Source organism: Convolutriloba macropyga, chromosome 3 (assembly GCF_964194025.1).
Source record: "Convolutriloba macropyga chromosome 3, txConMacr16.3, whole genome shotgun sequence".
NCBI classification, from domain to species: Eukaryota; Metazoa; Xenacoelomorpha; order Acoela; family Convolutidae; genus Convolutriloba; species Convolutriloba macropyga.
This window is the reverse complement of record NC_134470.1, coordinates 19,796,792-19,819,011: the sequence shown is the minus strand read 5'-3', so window position 1 is coordinate 19,819,011 and position 22,220 is coordinate 19,796,792. Positions and strand designations below refer to the sequence as shown.

The 22,220-nt window shown below is 34.8% G+C and overlaps 2 protein-coding genes across 2 annotated transcripts in view; both read right to left on the bottom strand.

Moving 5' to 3' along the window:
• The window catches only part of LOC142336037 (uncharacterized), a 40,903-nt gene extending 18,738 nt beyond the window's left edge, over window positions 1-22,165 (bottom strand). Inside the window, exons 1-4 of the mRNA XM_075384529.1 lie at window positions 22,154-22,165; window positions 4,647-4,727; window positions 4,487-4,572; window positions 4,261-4,406 (exon numbers count right to left, since the gene is read on the bottom strand). Of these exons, the coding sequence (XP_075240644.1) occupies window positions 4,261-4,406; window positions 4,487-4,572; window positions 4,647-4,719 (305 nt within the window). The 5' untranslated portion in view covers window positions 4,720-4,727; window positions 22,154-22,165. The remainder of the gene's footprint in view (window positions 1-4,260; window positions 4,407-4,486; window positions 4,573-4,646; window positions 4,728-22,153) is intronic.
• Window positions 1-22,220, bottom strand: part of LOC142336036 (uncharacterized) — a 421,548-nt gene that overhangs the window by 57,525 nt on the left and 341,803 nt on the right. The gene's annotated exons all lie outside the window — the stretch shown is intronic.

Genomic DNA, 22,220 nt, shown 5'->3' with positions numbered 1-22,220 from the left:
AAATTGTTCTTCGAAAATCATATTGTTGTTACCGCATCCTTATCAAAATCGACGTTTTCATCGTAGTCGTCAGCAGCTGAATTTGCTTAATATGTGAAAGGAATATTAAATCACGATTTATGGGTGTAATGAAATTGGGAGTTGAGGTTGATCAGTGTCTTGAGCTACGTTGCACGGATATTATACTCTTTGTTTTGAGAAGGACTTCGATAGGCAGAACGCTTGAGCACGTTTGAATGGTCATGACGTAATCACAGCATGCTTTAATTTTTGATATAACTCTTTTTAAAAAGTACAGAGCAAAGAACGCTGTATTGCAACAATTATTGTTCCGACACACTTTAGTGGGGGAGGAACTATATTCTCATATGGATTTTTTTCTGCTCAGTCAATTCTGGCCAATTGATATATTCTTCGTGGAAGTTTATGAGCAGTATCCTCAGAAAGACTCTTCTAAGTAGAAAATATAATTGAAAAGATTTTTTTTAATTTCGTTTTTTTTCTACGGAGTTATCGAGGTCTATCGATAGTTTTTGTTCACCTTTTCCGTACTTTTACGCAATTTTTTGCAAAAGTATGTTTAAATTCTTAAGGATTGTGTCGTTCGCTTAACCTCTAAAGATAGAAGATTGTTCTTGAACTGTTTGATCCCATTTTTCGGCTAAATCTTTCAAACTTCAGATTTTTCATCAAAAATGGCTCCAAATAAGCTTCTGTTTGACAGATTAACACAATTAAAAACTATTGACACAATGTTTTTTAACTCCAAAGAAGGCTAGTTGTAATACGCTTCATTTGAGGGCATTCTTGAACTAAATTTTTAGGTTTTTTTTTGTTAATTTAACTCGATAATCATCCAAAAAGCATCATTTATTTCTGATACTGACTTTTTGTCAAAATATCCATATCCGAAACAATTGGAAAAATTAAGTGTTTCTAATGGATGAACAGCTTTAGCAAACCGTTGTTTTAGTTGTTTTGGTCTAACCGTTGTTTCTTAAACATAATTCGGGTTGTATTCAGCCTGTATTTTTTAAGTTTTTTTTTGCACTTTCTGCTTTTTTTGTTAGTTATGGAACAGAACAAATAAAAAAAAGGTTACTAATGACAGGTCCACTTGGCTTCGCAAGGAGTTTCAAAGAAACCTATCTATAATCTATGGCCGAAACCTATCTTAAGGTCGTTTTGACATTTGAAAGCACTTGTTTCCAAAAGAAATATTTGATTATTGAGCTTTGCCACTTTTTCTCTTTTGGTCAACTTTTAGCTTAAGGTCAGCAAATAAAGTTCGCCTCGTCTTTCAAATGGATTAAAATTTAATATTTATTGCAGTTTTACGACATTTTCCCATCTTTGAGGTTTTTTCTTGAATTGTCACAATAATTACCGGACAGATCTCACATTATGCGCGTTTTAAAACAGGCACAAACGAAAAGCATAAGTTATGTTTTAACGGTTTCGGCACCGTCTTCTAGCAGAATTAAAGAAAATTGTTTTCATCTTTTTTATCGTTCTCTCTCTCTCTCTCTCTCTCTCTCTCTGTAGTCGTATAACAAAACTCTGATGACTTCATGTCTCAGCGGCTTTCGATGTTTGACTAAACGAATCTATTTACTGAATTCAGATGATAGCTATAGTCTTTGATCACTTTGAAATCAATTGCTAAAAAGATATATATAATTATTTATATATATAAATATAAATATAAATATATATATATATATATATATATATATATATATATATGTAATATATATATATATATATATATATATATATATATATAATATATACGTCTTTTAACTTAGCACTTGGCTGTTCTTTGTCCACTTCTATCCTAGCGTCATCAAATACAGGTCGAATATCACATTTGTTTTTCGCAAAAAAGATAAATTTCATTTTTGTCTGTATTTGTCATTTTTAGACTTTGGGATAATGACAGATCTCAATGGCTTTGTTTGGAGAAAAAAAGGAACCTATTTAAAGATTTCAGTTGACAGCTAATGTTTTTATTACTTTGAAATTAATTGTTTTTGGAAAATACAAATGTATTTTTTAACTTCGCGCTTTTTGTTTTTCTGTCTACTTGTTACAGAGGCACATTCATTATTCAGAGGTCACATAACACAATATTGATGTTCACAAATATAAATGCATTTTCAATTTTAGCGTTTTTAAGCTTTTTTACTACCTGTTACCGAGTCTCATTAAGTACTAGTCCCATGCCTTTTCTAGTGAGATTTTAGTTTGGCTTTTATTTGACGCTATTTTGACTTGTTTTTTTTAAATAGATTTTGATTTTTGAATGCAAATAACTTTTGTTGTTTTTCGTATTGTTTCTCTTGTCTCGTATTCTCAATAAAGGCAGGTCTCCTCGGCCCTCTAATGTGACATTATTTACTTTACTAAGTGATTTGAGTTGGAAGCAAATTTCCTCCTCGTTGAGTAGGAATTTAAGCCCAAAATGTGCGCGGCGAGCGGCGTCGTTTTTAGACGGGAATTGATGTTTTGTCTTTTTTGTTGCTTGTCTTGTCTCGTAGTTTTATAACTAGCAAGTATCATCGGCTCTCCAATGCGGCAGTAAATAATTCATTCATCGGTTTGCATTTAAGACAAATAGCTCATTGACCAATTACTTTTGAAGGATATGTGTATTTTTGAAAGTTTTCAATCTTTGTCTCATTTGGTTGACAATTAAGCCAAAAAATGTGGATGAGCGGCGTCGAAACATTATGTGCTAACGCACATTATCGAGCCTCCTTGTTTTGTTCCAATATAAATAGTTGTCAGAATGAGATCAAAATCACCGTTGAAATGGTGTTTCAGGGATGGAGTTCTCTGCAGATTGCAGTTAACATTTATGAGCCTTGACTTTGATATGCTCGCCAATATAATTTTTGTCTTTTTTGTTTGGATATCAGTTTATTTTTGGCGTCCAGTATTCGGATCCTTGTCTTATACAGAGCCTATTTGACGCTCACTGTATTTCCAGGTTACAGAAATACAACCGCACTGTTTTTAGAATTATAAGTGTGATGATCTGTACCAGCTCGTTTATGGTGCAGGCTTCATTTTTGTTGATCGGGTGTTCACTAATTGAATTAGTTATAAAATCGTTGTTGATAACAATGTTGTTTTTATGCAAGTGATCCTACCAACAGGTCTTGCAATTTTTTTTTTATTTTTGAGGGGGCTTTCGCTTTTGGGTTCACACTTAGGCCAAGCATGGTGAAGCTTCGTCCCGCCAAACTGTACAAAATTTTTTTTTGTTTGATTTTTTTTGAGGGGGGGGGCTCGACTCAGCGTATTGGAGAGGAGCTCCACAAAATTTCAGGAGCTCTTCTCCAGAGGGACACGAGCACCCGAACTAGAGGACATTCGAAAAAGTTGTCAACTCGAAAAAGCAATGGAAAACTGAGGAACAACTTCTTCACGGAAAGTATAGTTAAACTGTGGAATGAACTTCCCGAAGAAGTGATTGATTGTGAAAATGTAAATTCTTTCAAAGCAAGACTGGACAAATTCTGGGAAAACGAAATATTTAAATTTGACCTTGAAAACCATCTAACGTCCAGTAGATACATGTAGCAAAAGAAGTTGCTAGGAAAATCAGAGCTGTGAAAAGAGGACTTCCTGCTCACAGAAAAGAACTGATGATGTAAAACCCTAAATGGGAACTTCCACATATAGACTTTGTCGAATCATTACAATATATTTAATAGCGTTGTCAACAACGCTTTTAGATATATAGTGCGTAACTGAAACTGCTTAGGGACTTAAAACTCACCCTGGACTTGACCCTAAGTACTGATTTTTTATTATTATTATTATAGTATAGCGTTGTCAACAACTCAAACGAATTTCTAATTTCCAACACTAAGATTTCAATAAGATCTCTTATTTCCAATGCCTTTTTATGAATTCGATCACTGCAAAAATTATTTTCACAGCACAGCTTAACAGCAGCTCAGGTCTAGAGGAGACCCTATCATCATCACTGAAAATTTCACGTCCAAAGGAATAAAAAAATTATTGGATTTAACTTTGTAAGCTATAGGCTTCTTTCCGGCTTTATTCAGGAGTCAGCAAAGTTAAGTCAAAATTTCCTCGAATTCTCAATGCACAAGTTTACCCAGCAAATGCTTCAAAGCACACGGAGAAAATAGGTTGCAGGCCAGCCCAATAAACCAATAGCCAAACATTGTGAAATTACTACTTTTCAATTTTTATGAAACTCCAGAAAATTCCCGTAAAACTTACAATGAAAAATCTAAATGTTTTGCAATTCTGGGGTATTCATCTGTTGCGACGGGGAAAATTGGACGGTTTGATATGTAAGCCAACGAAGTCTCATCATTACAAAGAGTTTCTTTGGCACTTGACTCAGATAGCACAAGGACGAACACCTGAAATAAGAAAATCTGAAGGATAAACACAACTCACAAATATAAGTTTCCCATTACAAATGATAATTTTTACGACAAACCGAGCAGTTGATGACCGCTTCGACGCGTTTCGAAACATCCGTTGAAGATGCATGAAAAACAGTTAACCCCAAGGAAGACATTTGGCCTGTGGAAAAGTTTTAGTTTATAGCAAGACATGCCAATATCAATTTTCTTGAAGTGACGGAAAAATTCACTTACTTGTGATGTAATTCTTTAAACCATTATCATCAGGATGATAAGATATCATCACATCAAACTTTTGAACTGACATAACTTCCTGGAAAAATTTCAAAGCATTTGAGCACTTTGATTTGTGGAGAAGCAGTTACCTATGAGGTTGCAAATAAATGAATCAATTCTCGGTTGTTTGAGTAAAGGCATACGTTGGCTAAGGCTGCTCGTTCCTCTTTTTGAAGAATTATTCACCAAATTTCTGACAATTCAAAGTTTAATTCGAGTTTGCTCACTAGGTTGCAAACTCCATACCTATACCAAAATCACGTTCGCTTAATTGATTCTGGGTACTTCGAGACAAGGACGTTCACGAGGCAGTTTCTTTCATTCTATTTAATCAGGAAACCACAGCTTAGAAATATCCAGAAAAAGTCGAATTTATTGGTGACGTCTTAACAAATAGACGTACCAAAATGTAGAATTTTCAACGAATCTGATTGGCTGAGAAATTTAAAACAATAAACCTTGGGTCTTTCCCATTATAGCCCCCCAGCTTAGTGGTCAGATAACCTATAGCCCCCCAAACATGGCAATTATACCATGATGGGGGGGCTATAATGGGAAAGACCCTAAACCTTTATGCGTTCAACTAGCCTAAATTGAACATAACCTTATTCTAGATTAAACTGTTCACCGCATATGGCCATGCCTCGCGGGCCATTGCCATGCCTCAGTGAGTGGCCCGTGGGACTTGATATGAATTTATTACAACCGAACGTGAGACCAGTACCCCCCATTTTTCCCTTTCGGCTATCGCGATTTCTGCGCAATTTAAGGTTATGTTCAAATCCTATTTTAAAACATGGAAAAATTGATAAGCAATCAGCAAATAAGAAAACAATATTCCCATTACCTCAAATGTGATTTGCCAGTAATAAAACTTTTATATTTTGATATGTCTGCAATTTTCACTAGAACCGCATTTATTTATGAGACATTATATTCACCATCAAATATTGCAGTAAAAGGTCATTTAATTAAATATACAGCCATAAAAATTCTTTTTAAAAAAGATAAATTAACAAATGCCCCTCCCCAACACTGGGTGAATATTGGCTGGTCCTCCCAGCACTACGTCTTCACAAAAGACTTCGTGTTGTTTAAATCTATCAATAGAATGACTATATATAAACATCAGCTGAGGAAGTAGAACAAAAGACAGACAGCATTAGAAAACAAACAACTAATGACGAAAGTAGATGAGCCAAACTAACTGCCTCCCTTCTTTAACCACAGCTTTAATCGAAGCATCAAAAACTGCGCGCCGCCTAAGCGTCCTTGACCCGCGATATACAGCAAAAAAATAGAATGTGAAGTGAAGCGTTCCGAATTTCATGTAATTTAATCATTCAAACATAACCGACTAACGTTTGGGGAATTTCTCTCAAAAGACCGGCGAGCGGTTGGCTTCATCAACAGCTAGCCACGGTTTAGTGACTTCAGGGCATTGCATCTTTATCCCGTTTCTGAAGACGAATATCAAATGGGTCCCACGAAAAAACGGCCAAGCAAAAAATTGCATAAAAGACAAACACGGTTAATAAATTTGCTATAAATTGCCTTTGAGAGCAAATAATAATGTTTCCTAAAAAGTGCCTGTTAGATCAGTTATGATAGAAAACATTTCATCTATATCTCATTGATAATGAGGATCAGAGATGATGACATTACGCAAAGATGATGACATTGCGCAAAACATTATTATCTTAAGAATCTTTTCATTGTCTCAAGAGACTATCCGGTATCCGTTTCAAGCCAGAAATTGTTTCACAGGCTCCTAAAGATCCATACACTTGGAACATACAAATTTTCCAAATATTTGAAAACTTTAAATTTTATCCAAAAATTACAAAAACTGGAGTCATAAAAGATGTTGATCACAATCCCATTAATTCTAGAAACTATGCAGCAGCTTATTATTAAATCTTGGAGGAGTTTTGAGGGCCTCTGTTACGGAAAAAAAAAATAAAAAACATGAAAAATGCAAATAATTTAATAAAGTGCTTTAATTCGTGATATTAAAATCTCGAGGAACATTCCGTTTCATCTCTAATCTATGCAGCAAGATATTAACAAACCCTAGAGGAAGTTTCGTGGCCCTGGAGGCCAGAGACACCTAAGAAACGACAAACGTTTTTAAAAAAAACTTTAAAAAAATTGAAAATGCTATAACTTGTCATATTAAAAAGATCCATGACCAACAAATATTTCCTAGTAAGTTATTATCAAACCCTAATGGGCTTTCTGACTTTTGAGGTTCAAAAAATCTATAAATGTCAAAAATTGGAAAAAAAGTCTAAAAAAATCAAAAAATATGCTAAAGTTCGAGATGTTAAAATCTTGCAAAACATTCCATATAATCTAAAAACTTTTCAGTAACCTAATATCAAACCCTAGAGAAGGTTAATTGGCTCTTGAGTCTGGAATAATCTAAAAATCTACAAATAATATTTCAAAAAATTTGAAAAAAAGACAATTCTAAGAAAAAATTTCTAAAATTTGTGGCATTAATAAGCTGAAAAACTATTCCACGGCCAATAAAAATCTGTCAGTAACTTATTACCAACCCCTTGAGGATGTTTTCTGGCCCCTGGGTCTGGAATGACCTGAATAGAAAAAAATGACAAAAAATTTGAAAAAATTGCACGTTTTGTACAAAAAATTGCAAAAATTCGTGATGTTAAAGTGTGGACACCATTCCATTACCACTGGAAACAATGAACTAGAACCTAATATCAAACACTAGAGGAGGTTTTTCAACCCCTAGGGTCGATAAAAGCCGTAAAATTATCAAAAAATTTTCAAAAAAATTGAAAAAAATAGCAAAAAAAAAGTTTTTTAGCAAGCGGTTGTTCGTCAGTAGCTAGCAATGGAGTTAGGGGGTGCAACAGAGGCAGATTGGGGGGGGTAACACTAGGGTGGGGGGCAAGAGCGCGGTGGAGGGGAGGGGCCAGACAATGGGGGATCAACAGTGGGGGGTGTCATCAGCCTCTAAGGACCGCCCTTCACACCATAAGTGTAAATACAAGTCTCCCAAACAGTTTGACCTGAAAAAGTGCTGAAAGGCTCTAAGTGCACTTAATGCCCGTTGGGCACTAACTCTTTATCCCGTTTTTGAGGGCAAAAAGTCAAAAGCGTCAGACGAAAAATCGTCCAGCGAAAAATTGCATACAAAAAGACCGACAGGACTAATGTAATTGCTACAAATTTCTTTTGAGAATAATTAATAAGCGTATCATGAAACGGATAAGCGGCAGTGACGTTTCTAAGATAGAAATGAAGAATGCAAACTTACTTTTCCTCGTACTTCAAATCTTTAATTCCTCTTCAATTCTCCCTTGCTTATGTTATCGAATAAAGTGTTTTTGTACATCTGGTAACAAAAAGGAAAGAGAAAAATCGCTATGAAATGGTACTCCTTTGAATTGCGAACCCTTTCAGTTTGAGCCCAAGCCTATTGAGTGAAAATTATTTGCATCCCCTGCGATTGATTTTTAATGTGTTCAATTATTTTTTAACTACTAAATGCGATTTCTCAGGTGGTACTTTACGCCACCTTTTAAACTGCGCTTTCACTTTGGTTTGCATTTGTTTTTGGTATTTTCCTTTGTTTCGGTTGGTTTATGTTGAGTTCTCGTCCGGACGATAGAGGCAGATTGGTTTGGATGACATACTTGGTTGTGGGATTTAACGTCTCTTTGTTGTGTAGGAGGATAGAGGGAGCCTTGGAGTGGGAGAAAGGGTTGAATTTTGATAGAGAGGGAGAGTGAAGGAATAGAGTTTTTAGAGAAGAATAGAGAAATAAGAAAAGAGTGAACAAAAAAAAGAAGGATAAGCACACTCAGTACACCACGGGAGCCAGTCCCCCTTTCAGATGACAAGCAAACGGTTTGTGCATTGAGAGTACAGTGACTTGTCGTTGGTTTTGATAATTGTAGCGAATAGAAGACAAAAACAAAGCCGGAGAAAGAGAAGGAGATCATCAACGACAGCCAGTCCTCCCTTTCAGAGGAATAGCAGGCTGGTGCACTGAAAATACAACGGCTTGTGGTTTGTGCCTCCTATTTGGGCGGGTGTTTTCAAAATCGCGGGGATGAGTGGTTATTGTTGAGCGGGATTAGAGTGTGGGACCAGTATCAAGGCCTCAGCATAACTCCCACGATCATTCTGCCCTCCCATACTGGTAACCTGGAGTTAGAGTGGGGGCCAGTATCAAGGCCTCGGCATGACTCTCTTGATCATGCTGCCCCCCTTTAATGGCGCCCTGGATCAAGATCAGCCTCAAGAACTAGACTGATTCCCCTGATCAGTCTAGTCTCCCACATTGATCATTTTGATGTGGTGTCCATCGGTTCTTTGGTTTTTCGGGTTCTGAAAAGGCATGTCGGGTGCTGAAAAGGCATATACAAACAAAAATTTAGCCCGGGTAGTGTACTTTGTATGGTTTCAGCTAACGTCTCGAGTCATACCACAAGCCGTCCGCATCCACATGTTTTGCTCTGATTTAGTTTTCTGAGAGAATTTGATACTTTTTTGATAGCTTCAGCTAACATCTCAAGTCATACCTAAAGACGTCTACATCCACGTTTTTCTTTTTCATTTTTTCCTTTGATTTAGGTTTTTAAAAAACTTGCCACTATTTTTGATGCATTCAGCTAACGTCTCGAGTCATACACCAAGACGTCTGCATCCAGCTTTGTTTTAGTATTTTACCTTAGTTTTTGTTGTTTTTTCTATTCTGCTGTTTTATTTTTTATTTTTTGTTTTTTTTGAATGTTTTCAGTTAACGTCTCGAGACATACCCCAAGACTTCCACAACTAGCTTTGTTTAAATATTTTTTCTCTTAGTTTTTGCGTTCTCTTTTTTTCTTTCTGCTCTTTTTCTTTAATCTTTTTCCTTTTGAATGGTTTCAGCTAACGTCTCGAATCATAACCCAACATGTCCGGATTCACTGCTGTTTGATTTTTTCCCTTTATAAAAAGTTTTGCAAAAGAGTCTGATACACCCTGATCTGGCTCCAAGTTAACAAATGTTTTTCTACTATATTTTTGGCTTCATTATTTCGTTTGGTAGCGCTTGCAAGCTTTACTGAGCTTTATCTCTGAGTTCGTTTTGCGTACTGTTACCAAATTTCGTATTTGATTTAGTTCATCTATACTCGTCCACATTGGCAGGTTATATGCAACTCCTATAGTTTTGTTTCTTTTTGCTTTTTTTTTGTATCTCGTTGACATCAGTTTTTGTTACGTTTGCCCCAGCTGACTTTGCATACATGTATAGTGGTCTTATCATTGTTTTTTATAATTGCATAAGGATATTATACAGGTACATTATTTCAATAGACTTCATGTTTTTTGCTTGATGATGACTGAGCATGTTGATCCTCTGTTGCATTTTTTTGACTATTTTGTTGACATGATTTGTCCGGGTCAATTTATAATTGAGGTCAAGACCAAAAAATATTGCCTCTTTGCTTGCGTTAATGTCTTTTGACCCTAATCATAGTCTCAGATTTGAGTTCAGTTTTTGACTAGTGAATATAACGTAAATTGTTTTTCCCGAGTTGAGGAATTTTTTTTCATTTATCGCACAATTTTTCTGAGTGTTTGATTCCGATTTGCAGTAGTTTAGTAGCTATTTCTTGTTTTTCATGTGTATAGTGTATAGCGATATCATCTGCTTATTGTGAAATTGATGTATGTGTACAATTCAAATTGCTTATAAAAATATTGAACACTTTTGGGCTTATAATGCGCCCTGTGGGAATCCTGCTTCGGTTGGAAAGCTTTTAGAAACTGCTTGGAAATATTTTACTTTAATTTTTTCGTTACTTAGTAAGCTGTCAGTCAATTTTGTGATCCATCATGGAGTGCTAATCTGAATTTGCTTAAATGGAATATCTTTGTGCAATACAGTGTCAAAAAATTGCTCAACATCTACGAAGGCAGCAAATTGGGAACCTTTTCATTTAAAGCTTGTTGTTGTTTTTCCTTTTAGCGATTGAAGATTGCCTGTAAAGCATCTGCCAGATCTGTAGGCGCTCTGTTGATCTCGGAACAGGTTTAGTTTTCCTCAGTGAGTTACCAAATGTTCATTAAAAAGCTCTCGCCTAATTTAATAAAAGGCAGGATATTAATGATAATGGTCTGTGTCACTTCATCGTTTTGTGATCGTTTCCTAATTTTGGAATCATTTTTACAGTCGTAGTTATCCAGTGGGCTGGCTGGTACAAGTCCTAAATGTATTGATTTTTGTATTGTTTGCGCTAATATCTCTATTGTTTCTAATGATGGATGTTTTATCATCTGATAGCTTATTCCGTCAGGCCCGTGTGCTGTATTTGTGCAATTTGTTAACATACTTTTAAATTTTTTTGGTTTTACTTCTGGCTGTTTTCTTTCTTCTGCACATAGATTGTTTGCCTTGATGTTTGTTTCTCTTATATATAGTGACACAATTTTGCTGTTGGTGTTTTGCCTTATCTGTTTTTGATTCGTTTGTTTTCATTGTTGTTTATAGTTTTTCAGCTAAAGCATCTGCAGCTTGCTTCCTGATTATTCATTGGTAACTTTTCGTCGTTTTTCTGATTTTGCTTAAGTAAAATTTTTGCATTTTTTCAAAAGTTATAAAATATGCTTGCTTGGTTTAGTTTCTCAATTAGTTTCATTTGTTGCCTCGTTGTGCTTTCTTTACTTATTTTCTTTACTTTTTTTTGTGAGTTTATTGATTTTGTAGAATATTATTTGGTGTTGGGTTGTATTTCTTTCGTAGTGTCTTCTTAATTTGTTTCTTTTTTCCAACTTATGTTTTTCTGTTGTCAATTTTTTGGTTTGGTGGTTTGTAGTTTTGTGATTATTCATATATATGCTTTGTTTGAATGCAGCTTGAAAGTTTTGTGTAATTTAGTCTATGTTTTTTCTGAGTCTATTTTTTGTTTTTTTTATGTTCCCGTTTAGGTTATCTGACTATGCAAGATATGACTTTTGTTTATTTCCCAGTTAACATTGTTATGTAATTGGATTGGTTTATCTATAATGTAGGTGCTCACAGTTAGATAATGATCACCAGGGCTTGCATTAAAGGCATAAAATTTATCAAATGAGCATTTTAGTTTTTAGTTCGCTATGTGCACATCTAGTGCTCCAACATTTTTGTGCGTAGCTTCATAATTGATTAGTATTAAAAATTTTTCCCTGTCACTTTTTTTGCCACTATATCTACTATTTCAATTTTATTTTAATTTAGTCTGCGACAGTTTAGTTGCGTTATTCTTGGCGTTTTTTGTAATTTTTGTTTTTAAGACATTTTATTTCTAATTTTAAAGGGTTCTGATTTTAAAATTATTTCAAAATGTTGTTTATTTTAGTGCTGAATGTTCTGGTATTAGTTCTGTTCTTTTTGAGCTTATTTAGCGTTTGTTTGTCTCATTTTCTTTTCATCTATTGTCACTTTGTTGTTTTTAATGTTTCACATAACACTTTTGTTGTGTTTCCATGACTGTTTTCCAAATTTTGTCTCTGGTTTTTTCATTTTGTTTTAATGAGTTTTGTAAGTTTACTTTCAAATGGTCAATTTGGCTCTTTCGGTTGCTTCTAAATGGCTCAATTGCATTTTTCGTTATCTGCTCTCTTTTGTTTTAAATTTGCTAAAAAGACTTGTTAGTATACTTTTGAGATTTTTCTCGATTTGTGTTTGAGCCTTACTTGTTCTTTTTTGTTCTCTTTCTTACTCTTTGTTTTCTGGTTTATTTTTGAGAGCTTCTGCATATGAAGCAGCGCGCGTTCGTTGTTTTGCTTCTTTGTGTTTTCGACAGCCTTTATAAAAATCGCTGTGCTTTTGATTGCAATATGCGCAGCAAGGTTCATTTTGATTGCATTTTTTGATTTGGTGGTGTCAATCGCATCTTGGACATCTTTGCGCGTTGTCTCTGTTTGCTGCTACGCGACGATTCGCTTGGCATTCGTAGCACTATACTACTTTTGGTTGTTGTTTTGAAGTTTTGCATTCGAATTTTTGAACGCACAATACAACAACATTCATCATTGCATTTTTGCTTGGTTTTTATCTTTAGTTAGGACTCTAACTAGTCCTGTTTTTTTATTTGTTACGCTGCATTTGACTCTAAAAATTTTTTCGAGCTTTACTCCCTGTTGGTTTAATTGAATTTCAATTGTGCTTAGGCTGACGTCTAGCGAATTTTATTGAAGCATGAGGTTGCTTTTTACTGGATTTTGTTTTTGTTTTTGTTGTTGTTGACTTTCATTTTGTATCTTTAAAACTCTTGTTTAATGTTTTGTTTTGCAAACAATTGGGATGCTTTTTCATTTTTGGATTTTATAGAGAAACCATTTCTCATTGGCATTTCTCTTACACTGCACGGCTCTCTTTGATTATTGGCAAAAGCCGCTAGTCGTGGTCGTTCTCCCTCAAAATTTCGTACAGAATTCGTTGGCAATTGATGGTTTGTTTTTGTTGCTTTACATTAGGACGTTTTTTGCGTCTTCGGTTTTATCACGTGCGTCAGGGGCCGTTTTAGGGTTTTGGTTAAAGTAGTACCGTATTCAGATGGTTTTTCGTGTTGTTTTTTCCATCTAAACCCAAATCTATCTCAAACCCGAATCTATGCTATCATCGGAGTGGGTCGGTTCATATGAGTCGTTTTGGGGAGGGTGAAAGGGGTTGCCTGTTTACGGTTGTACGCTGTTGTGGGCTGAAAGGTTATTCATGCTCAAGAATAGGGAAAAAATTGCGTTTTGAGGAGAATATGTCAAAATTTTGCTCAAAACAACCGGCGTCACGGGAGTCGGATTATATCTCATTAACGTCGTATATATCTATATCTATATCTATATATATATATATATATATATATATGTTTCGTCTGTTGCCTGCCTCTGCACTACTAGAGCACGTCTTGTCACTTCTCAGGTCGTTTTCTTTCTCAGGTCGTCTCTAGCTTCTCCAATGCTTCTCCTGCTTCTCACGTTGCTTCTATTGTCTTACTCTTCGTCTGTTGTAGTTGCTGTGGTTTGTAGTATGTGATCATCAATTGCAACCCAAAAAAAGAGCTCATGCCACAACATGACAATGGTTTACGTAACATCACGTGACGCAACATGGGGGTGGTTTGCAAAACGTACTGTGGTGTACAAACGGAAAACATTCTTGGGAACTATTCTGTTTCCCCCTATAGAATACATTTGTAGTTAACTGGGGATCTCAAATCTGTTCCAAATCTTTTGAAAAGTTTGAATGGTTTCAACTAGTTGAATTCAGAAATTACAAATACAACTCAGCTCGATGAAAGATTATTACAAATTAAATTTAGCAAAATTAAAATATGTTGAAGGCAGCATCTCACATGGGTCTAAATGATATTATGAACTGCGATACCGGATGAGCCCACGGTTTTATCTCCATTTGCATTCACAAAAGTTTTTTTGTTAAAAGTACTCTGAAAGGTAAAATTAAAAAACTTCCGCTTTAAAATCATCCTGAGGGCATTAAGAAGAACTTTAGGGTCACTACGCCTCTGATCTCAGAGGGCATATAACTTATACCCTCTTGCTATATAACACAAAATTGGTAAACCTGCTGGCATAAACTCTAATGGGGGGCAAAATAAAACCCATTTTTTACCTATTGATTTACATTGTAATGCCACGCCCTCTTTATTTGGGTGTTCCATAATGTTTTAGGGACGGGCGCAAACGGCAAAAATCCGTAAAGTTAAACGAATTGGCTTTTGTACTAATTGAGAGAGCAGTTGTGATCTTTGCCTACGGTTAATATTGATTTATTAACAAACCATCGCACATCTCAAAAAACTCACTAAGCGAGAAATATCGGAGATAAAAATTGTATTATAATTTACTCTGCTGGCTAATTCCAGTCCTCTAGTATTTTCTACTATACACTGAAAACGTCGTTTAACCATTTTTTCTAAGGCTATGGTTAAATTTTTAACTTTAGTTCTGGTTATCTTTTTAACTTTTAAATTGTAGTTTAAAGCCATAGTTAATTTTTTCATTATAAAATTAGCTATTACATGTGGCGTGTTAATCAACGGAATTATCGTTTCAAAATAGTTTTTTCTTCTTTCTTCTTTATCATTTTTCCTCCTTTTTCATCAAGAGTCAAAATATTGAAAAATTGTTTAATCCAATCATTGTTCCCTCCATCACAACATCACACATCTTGTTTAAACGCTTGAAACCACTGCCGCCACTACAGATAAATATGCTGCGTGCAAGCTGTCTGAACTTGTATGAGCTTAAATGTACGTTAATCCGTCCGATCATGGTGTCGTCTTTTTCTGAGGATTCAAAGCAACCAGTACAAAATATTAAACAAAAAGCATTTTGATTCTCCGAACAAAATTCTTCAAAAGCTGCAGTTCCTTACATCACAAAACCTATTTTTATATCGCAAAAATTATTTTGTTCCTGAAGTTGTTATTTGATGTCAAAGGATTTTTAGTCTATATATATATATATATATATATATATATATATATATATATATATATACATATATATATATATATATATATATATATATATATATATATATCAAATTTACCAGCAAAGCAGCAGTTTTTTGTTAAGAATCGACAATTGCTGTTCTCGGAGTTTCCTTTATTAACAGTGTTTCTTGTGTTTCTGATATCCGTTTGTATAATGGCCCAGGATGAACTATACAGTATCTCTGTACAAAGGGATGCATGTGCTGACTCTATCGTTCAAACAGCTTTTCGAATTTTTCTTTTTAACAAAACAACTCTTGGGTACAAACAATTTCAGTTGTTTTCAATTGCAGCATAGTTAATGTTTACATTATATGAACAATAGATAATTCCTTCACATTAAATGAAGGGTAAAAAAAATCGAAATTAGGAGTAATGGAAATTCTTTGTGAACAAAAACTACAACAAGATTACTGCGTTTATGACATGACGTAACTTTCGGTAACATCAAAAACACCTGGGTTTTCAAATTTCATTCCGCAGGAAAAAAACTAAAGGCAAGCACAAATTTCCAATTACTCTAGCAGTAAATAAAATTAAGCTCTGTTTGATAGTCTGTACTATTTGCTTTAGGTTTAAGTTTTTTAAAGTAGTTGTTTGATATAAAATGAATAAAGAAAGTTTAAACACAAATTCAGTTGATTTTATAGGTACACTGGATCCTAATAATTCACTACGTTTAAAATTCCTGCTAAAAAACAGCATATTCAAAGATAGACAGTTATTGATCATGCCTGCTTTTTTTGAGTATGTTAGTTTTTAGTGTCGTGAAGTGTAGCAAGCGTTGCAATTTTTTTACTGGATTTTTTTGTCCCGACTGATTCTGCATTCTTCGGATACAGTTCTATGTCCCCGCTGAAAATTCTTTGGTGAGAGTGAGAACTGACAACAAAACTGCGTCTAACTGTGTCAATTTGTCACACGGGTTCTTCGGTATTCTTTTCCCGCAACTGATGTGAGGGCTCTCGCATATTTCGCTGAAAACAGGATATATGAAGTTTAAAAGTTTATACGCGAAATTTCAACATGTGATTGCCGAGAAGTGCGATGATTTGTTTTTTTTACGGATCCCTGTATTCTAGAGGCGCTCTGAAAATTTTGCAAGATGTTTTCACATTTCTGTGTAACTCAAAATGTAAATTTTGTGAAGACGTCAGTAAATTAATTTTTTGGCCTCCATTGTTTAACCAATTCGATATCATCGTCCTGTTCGAATATGGGTATTACTTCACCAGTCCCCGATCATGATGAAATGCATCATTGATTCCTTGCAAATCATTAAATCATTTTTAGGTTTTTTACTATTGCTGGTAGCACTTGCTCTGTGGTTCACAGATTTTATTGGTATCCAGAGTTTTTATAAAACTTTGCCAAGTTATTTTTTCGGTTTTCGAATTTCATTTCTTGTTGCCGACTTTCAGAATTACGACGAAAAAGCAACTACAGGGATCAAAACAAGCGTTAAAAATTTCCGTTTCAATGACATTTTTGGCAGTTTCTGATACTTTGCGTTTGATAAAATAAGAGCGTAACCAAGCGTTGCCGAATCGCGTGTCTGAATTAAATTTGCAGTAAAATTTTTTTACCATCTCCACACCAAGATCTTTTTGTTCAGGCTTGATTTCTAACCTAATCTGATTTGACATGATCTGTACTTGTTTTGATGAGTTTCGAATTGGCAGCAAGTACTACTTACTTTTGTTCAGATTCAATTTTTTTTCAGGCAGCACATTTCACCTAATTTGATATCTTCGTTCAAACCAGTTTTGTTCCTTGTCAGAAATATAAATTTTGTTCTAAGAGGAAAACTGTACTGTTCAATAATGTATCAGTTAGTTTTTTAATACAATTGTAAAAATAAATGGACATAGGAGACAGACCTGTGAAACACTGTCCAACATTTTTACAGTATAATTTTTTTCACTTAATAATTACCCTCGATTAGTTAGACGGAGTGTAGATATCTTTTGTTGTTTTTAAAAAGTCTTCTTTAAACACACGTCTTTGACAATTCAGTAAGACCAGTATTAGAAGTAGTAGTAGTAGTAGTAGTAGTAGTAGTAGTAGTAGTAGTAGTAGTAGTAGTAGTAGTAGTAGTAGTAGTAGTAGTAGTAGCAGTAGTAGTAGTAGTAGTAGTAGTAGTAGTAGTAGTAGTAGTAGTAGTAGTAGTAGTAGTAGTAATAGTAGTAGTAGTAGTAGTAGTAGTAGTAGTAGTAAATTAGGCTTCGATGTTCGTTCTTCAGTGTATCGCTCCCATTCAATTGTCCAGATTCCAGATTTCTGATTAATGTTGCAGTTTCCACACTTGCATAAAATGCACCAAGTGCATTTGTTTTCCTCTGTGTACTGATTGCCGAAATAATACCAAAAATTTTTTGTAACTAAATTTTTATTTAAGCTTCTATCATAATTTGAAGAATTTTTGCGCACTAAATTGTAGAGAACTTGTGTCCGGTGGAAAAAAATTTCGTCGCTTCTTACTAATCATTTTGTGTTTATTTGTAGTTCTCATCGGCTATGTTGAGTGGTAATTTCCTGAATACTGGCTAAGTTCTCTAGTTCAACGTCGTATTTACCTTGTTTTTTTTTGAAGCAATATGGTATAATAAGTCGTGCATTTCAATATAAAGGCTGAGAGGCAACAAATTCAAAGTAACGAGCTGCTGTTAATAGCTCTGCTTTTCGCTCAAAATCCATTTTGTGGCGATTTTTTGTAACATTTCAAATTCTTTCATTTGCGATTTATTTGGAAACCCTGCGTGTGATCACTACGTAACTATCGGTACAACGTAACCTAAATAAGCGTTCAGTTTAGATTTTTGTTCACCTTTTTGAGAAAAATTTCTTTTAAGCTTGAAAAAGCACAAAAACTTTTTTGTTTTCTAAAGGAGCAGTTTTTATTCCAATTTAGGTTTTCTGAAACTTGGAACCCAAGGTCTCGCTGATGTTAACTTGATCTAGCTTATGGTTGTCAATAGACGCCGTTATATTTTTCTTGATGTTCAGGAGGTGAGTTTTCTTATAATTTTATCTCATTTGATTTTCTTTGCACCAAGTTGACAAACTAGAAACTGCGGTTTCAGTATTGCATTGCTTCTCACTTATCAGTTTCATATCATCAGCAAAGTCATAGCAAATTACTTCAGTTAGGTTTTCAGGTAAGTCGTTGATGGAATTAATGAACAAAATAGGTCCTAATATAGAACCCTGCGGGACACCACTGGTGACTTCTATCAAATCAGACACCTCATTGTTGATTTTCACATATTGCTTGCGGTTCGTTAGATACGACGATATCATTTGAAATAACTTCCCTCCAACGCCAATGTTATAAAGCTTTTGTATCAGAGTATTATGTGGTACAGTGTCAAAGGCTTGTGCAAAATCAAGACATAAAATGCTTAGGTCTTTGGTAGCTGCATTATCAAACTTTTGTACACTGTGTCGAGAAAAATTAGTAACTGCAAAGTTGCCGATCGATTTTTCCTGAAGCCAAACTGATTTTCACAGAGTTTTCGTCTTACTAGTTCGTATGTTTCATCAAAAATAATTTTCTCGAGTACCTTGGACATGCAGTTTAAAACACTTATGCGTCGTTAGCAAGTTACATCTGATTTTTTAGGGTCTATGAAAATGGGACTTATTTGGCTGACTTTCCAATATATAGGATAGGTTCCCTTATTCAGTATTGTTTGGTACAAGAATGTTACCGATTGAACTACTACAATTTCTCAGCAGTAAATTTCCATTTCAATCTGGTCCAGTAGACTTGTGTAATTAAGGTCTTTGAGCAGGTTTTCGATTTTTGTGGAATCAAATTTGATGAAATTGAGATTTTGTTTTTTGCATGTTGTTGGTGTTTCTGTTTTTTGATTAAAGACGCTCGCAAAGAAGAAGTTGAAGCTCTCAGCTTTCTGTTTATCGGTGGTTAGCTCCATACCCTTCCAAAACATTTTAGGAGGTACTTTTGGATTTTTGCAAAGTGATAAATGATATTTTTGTATTTTGCTGAATTGTCGGCTTTCAAAAAATTCGGCTTCATAAACTGAGAGATCTTTATCAACCGCTTTACAAACCTCTATTTCTAGTTTTATAATGTTCAGTTTGAAGCTGAGATTAGATTTTGCAACTCCCTTTTTAATTTTTAGTTTATTTATCATATTGTATGTTCCATTTGAGATCCATGGTTGTAAACTTGCCCGATGTTTAGTGACAAGCCGCATATTTTCTCTTATTTTATTGCGTAGCCATGTGTAGAATTGTTCGAGAAGACAATCGATATTACTGTAGCAAAAACAAGTGAATGGATCAATTGTAAGTTTGTAATTAAACACTTTCCGATCAGTATTATTAGAGGCAATCTTTTCTATCGCTTGAATTAATGTTGCAACAAATAGAAGGTTTATTTGAGTACAATTTGCAAAATGGTCGGAGCACGGTTTGCTATTAACACTAAAATTCTTGTAAAGCGAACGGTCGTAGGTACAAGTGAGTACTATTTCTAGTTGACTTGGAGCTACATTTGAGTGATTATTTTCTATAAAAAGATCTAAAATTAGTTTTTCGTAGTCTTTTGTTGAAGTCATGTTCGGCCAAGAAAATTCTGTAAAATTGATGTTACCTGTAAGCACAACTAAAGAATTGGTGTCCACAATAAAGTTTTTTAATTTTTCAAGACGGTTTAGGAAATCATTTACTGCCCACTGGTAGTTGATTTGCTCGGGCGCATTGTATTTGCAACTAATTATAAGAGAAGACATTGAAAGGTTGATCTTAAAAACAATGGAGTCATCATGGATTAAAGGAATATCCACATTTCTGTGTTTAAGGGATGATTTTACAGCAATTAGAACTCCCCATGTTTACTTTTGAAGTCAGTGTTTTTTCTTTTTTTTTCGATATATAAAATAAAAGGTTATAAATAGTGCTTCGTTTGTGACCTCAGCAGTTATCCATGTTTCTGTTATGCATACAATGTCATACTCTCAATTAGAAAGACTGTTAGCGAAACTTGTTCGTCTTTTTAGATCTAGCAGGCTTCGAGCATTGACGGTGACTACTTTAGCGCTTCTATGTAATCATTCTTCACTCGTTTGACATTCTTCATTGACGTTTGGAATGATAACCCAATTGTCGCCTTCTTTCTTCTCGAGATCGAAATCCTAAGCACTTTTGAACCTATTCCGCTAATGATCAGTTCTCGCCTTTTCATTAAAGCTTTGTTTTCTTCTTTTTTGCGTCCTCGGGTGACAATTCAGGAATGATATAAATTGATCTATCGTGATACTTATAGTCTTTCAAGCGGCTGACTGATATCAAGATTAGGTCTCTACTAAGTTCGCTTGCTGTATGAACAAGGATTACTCTTTCTCTTTTGTTTTCGAAATTTTATTTTCCAAGTCTCACAAGTTTGGTGATTTTTCTGTCCTCAGTTTATAGGTGATCTAAAACTTGCTCTACTTGGCAGAAGTCCTCCTGCATTCTGTCAGCAGCCTCCTTGGATTTTGACTCAATGATTCCTCTAATTCTAGTTACAAGAGTTTTTTGTTTTTTGATTGAAAGTCTGCGGTTTGTATACTACTTTTCCGGCGTTGTTTACTCCTACAACACTTGCGTAAGATTCATTTGGGTTTTTTAGACCTGTGATCTCCTTTTGCATACTATCCGGAAATATGTGAATTTGCTCTAAACTCTACGCAAAGTTTGAGATTTGTTGGTGGAGTTCTTTGAGTTGGTCATTTGGAGCTGTATCATCGGTTGATTCCATTTTTAAAGTCGTGTTGCTTTTTTTCCCAGCGCATTCATTTCAAATGTGGAGTAATTTTTCTCATATTTGATTTAGACGTCGATAAAACTTTTTGTCGAAACCAGTACAGTCTGGTTTTGGGCACAAAGTTTTTTGACAGTGAACGCAACAAAATTTGAGTTTGTTGATTTTGCTAGAGCAAGTTGCACAACTGTTTCGTGTTTTTTGCTAGTTTGTTTTCCTGTTACTACTTTTAGGGTCTGGCGTTTTTTCACTGGATTTTGTCATTATTGAAATGATTTTGATTTCAAATAAAGCCTCGAAAGTTTAGTCTTTGTCTCTGTGTAACCTGAAGGTCACTGCAAGCAAAATATCACTGCGAGAAAGTCACTTCTAGCAAAAAGAATAAAAAACAAAAGGTTTCTTTCTTTGTCTCTATGTAATCCTAAGGTCAATGCGAGCAGAGAAAGAAAAAGAAAAAAACGCTTTGACTAATCACTGAAGGAACCACAATTGCAAAATCCTGAACTGTGGCACTCAGTCGTCGGCTGTTATTTTTTCGTCGTAACTTGGATCGTACAATTTGTAAAGAATGTCATCTTTGAGCACATTTTTTAGATTGTTGAGTCCGTTTTCGTTCAGATGCACCTAATCTCTGATTTTCCGACACTTTTTGCTTCTGAGATAGTGATTGGAGCTACAAATTTTAGTGATTCCAGCTGACGTCCGTTTTTTGTGTGAGTAAATCGTTTAGTGATTGAGCTCTGGCAAAATTTTCAGCACGCGGGGGTATTCTGATGACAAATACTTTTTTCGCAGCAGTTGTAAATTTATTTGCTAACTCAACAAGATCGTTTGCAATTTCTATGTCAGCTTCAGAATCGTCAGTTCTATTATACAAATTGTTTACATTCAGAAAGAGAACAATAAGTGAGTTTTTATCTCTAGCTGGAATAAATTTGTAAGTGTTTGTATCGTCTACCAGGGGGAGAGCGGATATTGAACTTCCCAAATTCTAATTCCCGAGCTTACGAATCGGCTGTAAGTAGGTGGTTTGTGGGTGCAGGTTTGATTATATGATACCTCAATCGTTACATACAAGGCTTGTCTCTAGAACCATCCCATTGGAAGTCTTCAGTACAAGGCCATTCATTCAAATTTTGAAAAGACACTCTATCTAATAAGTTTAATAAGTCACTATTTAATAAGTTAAATCTTTCTTCCAGTGATGTCAGCCCTCTAAAAAGCTGCCTTGAAAATAGGTTA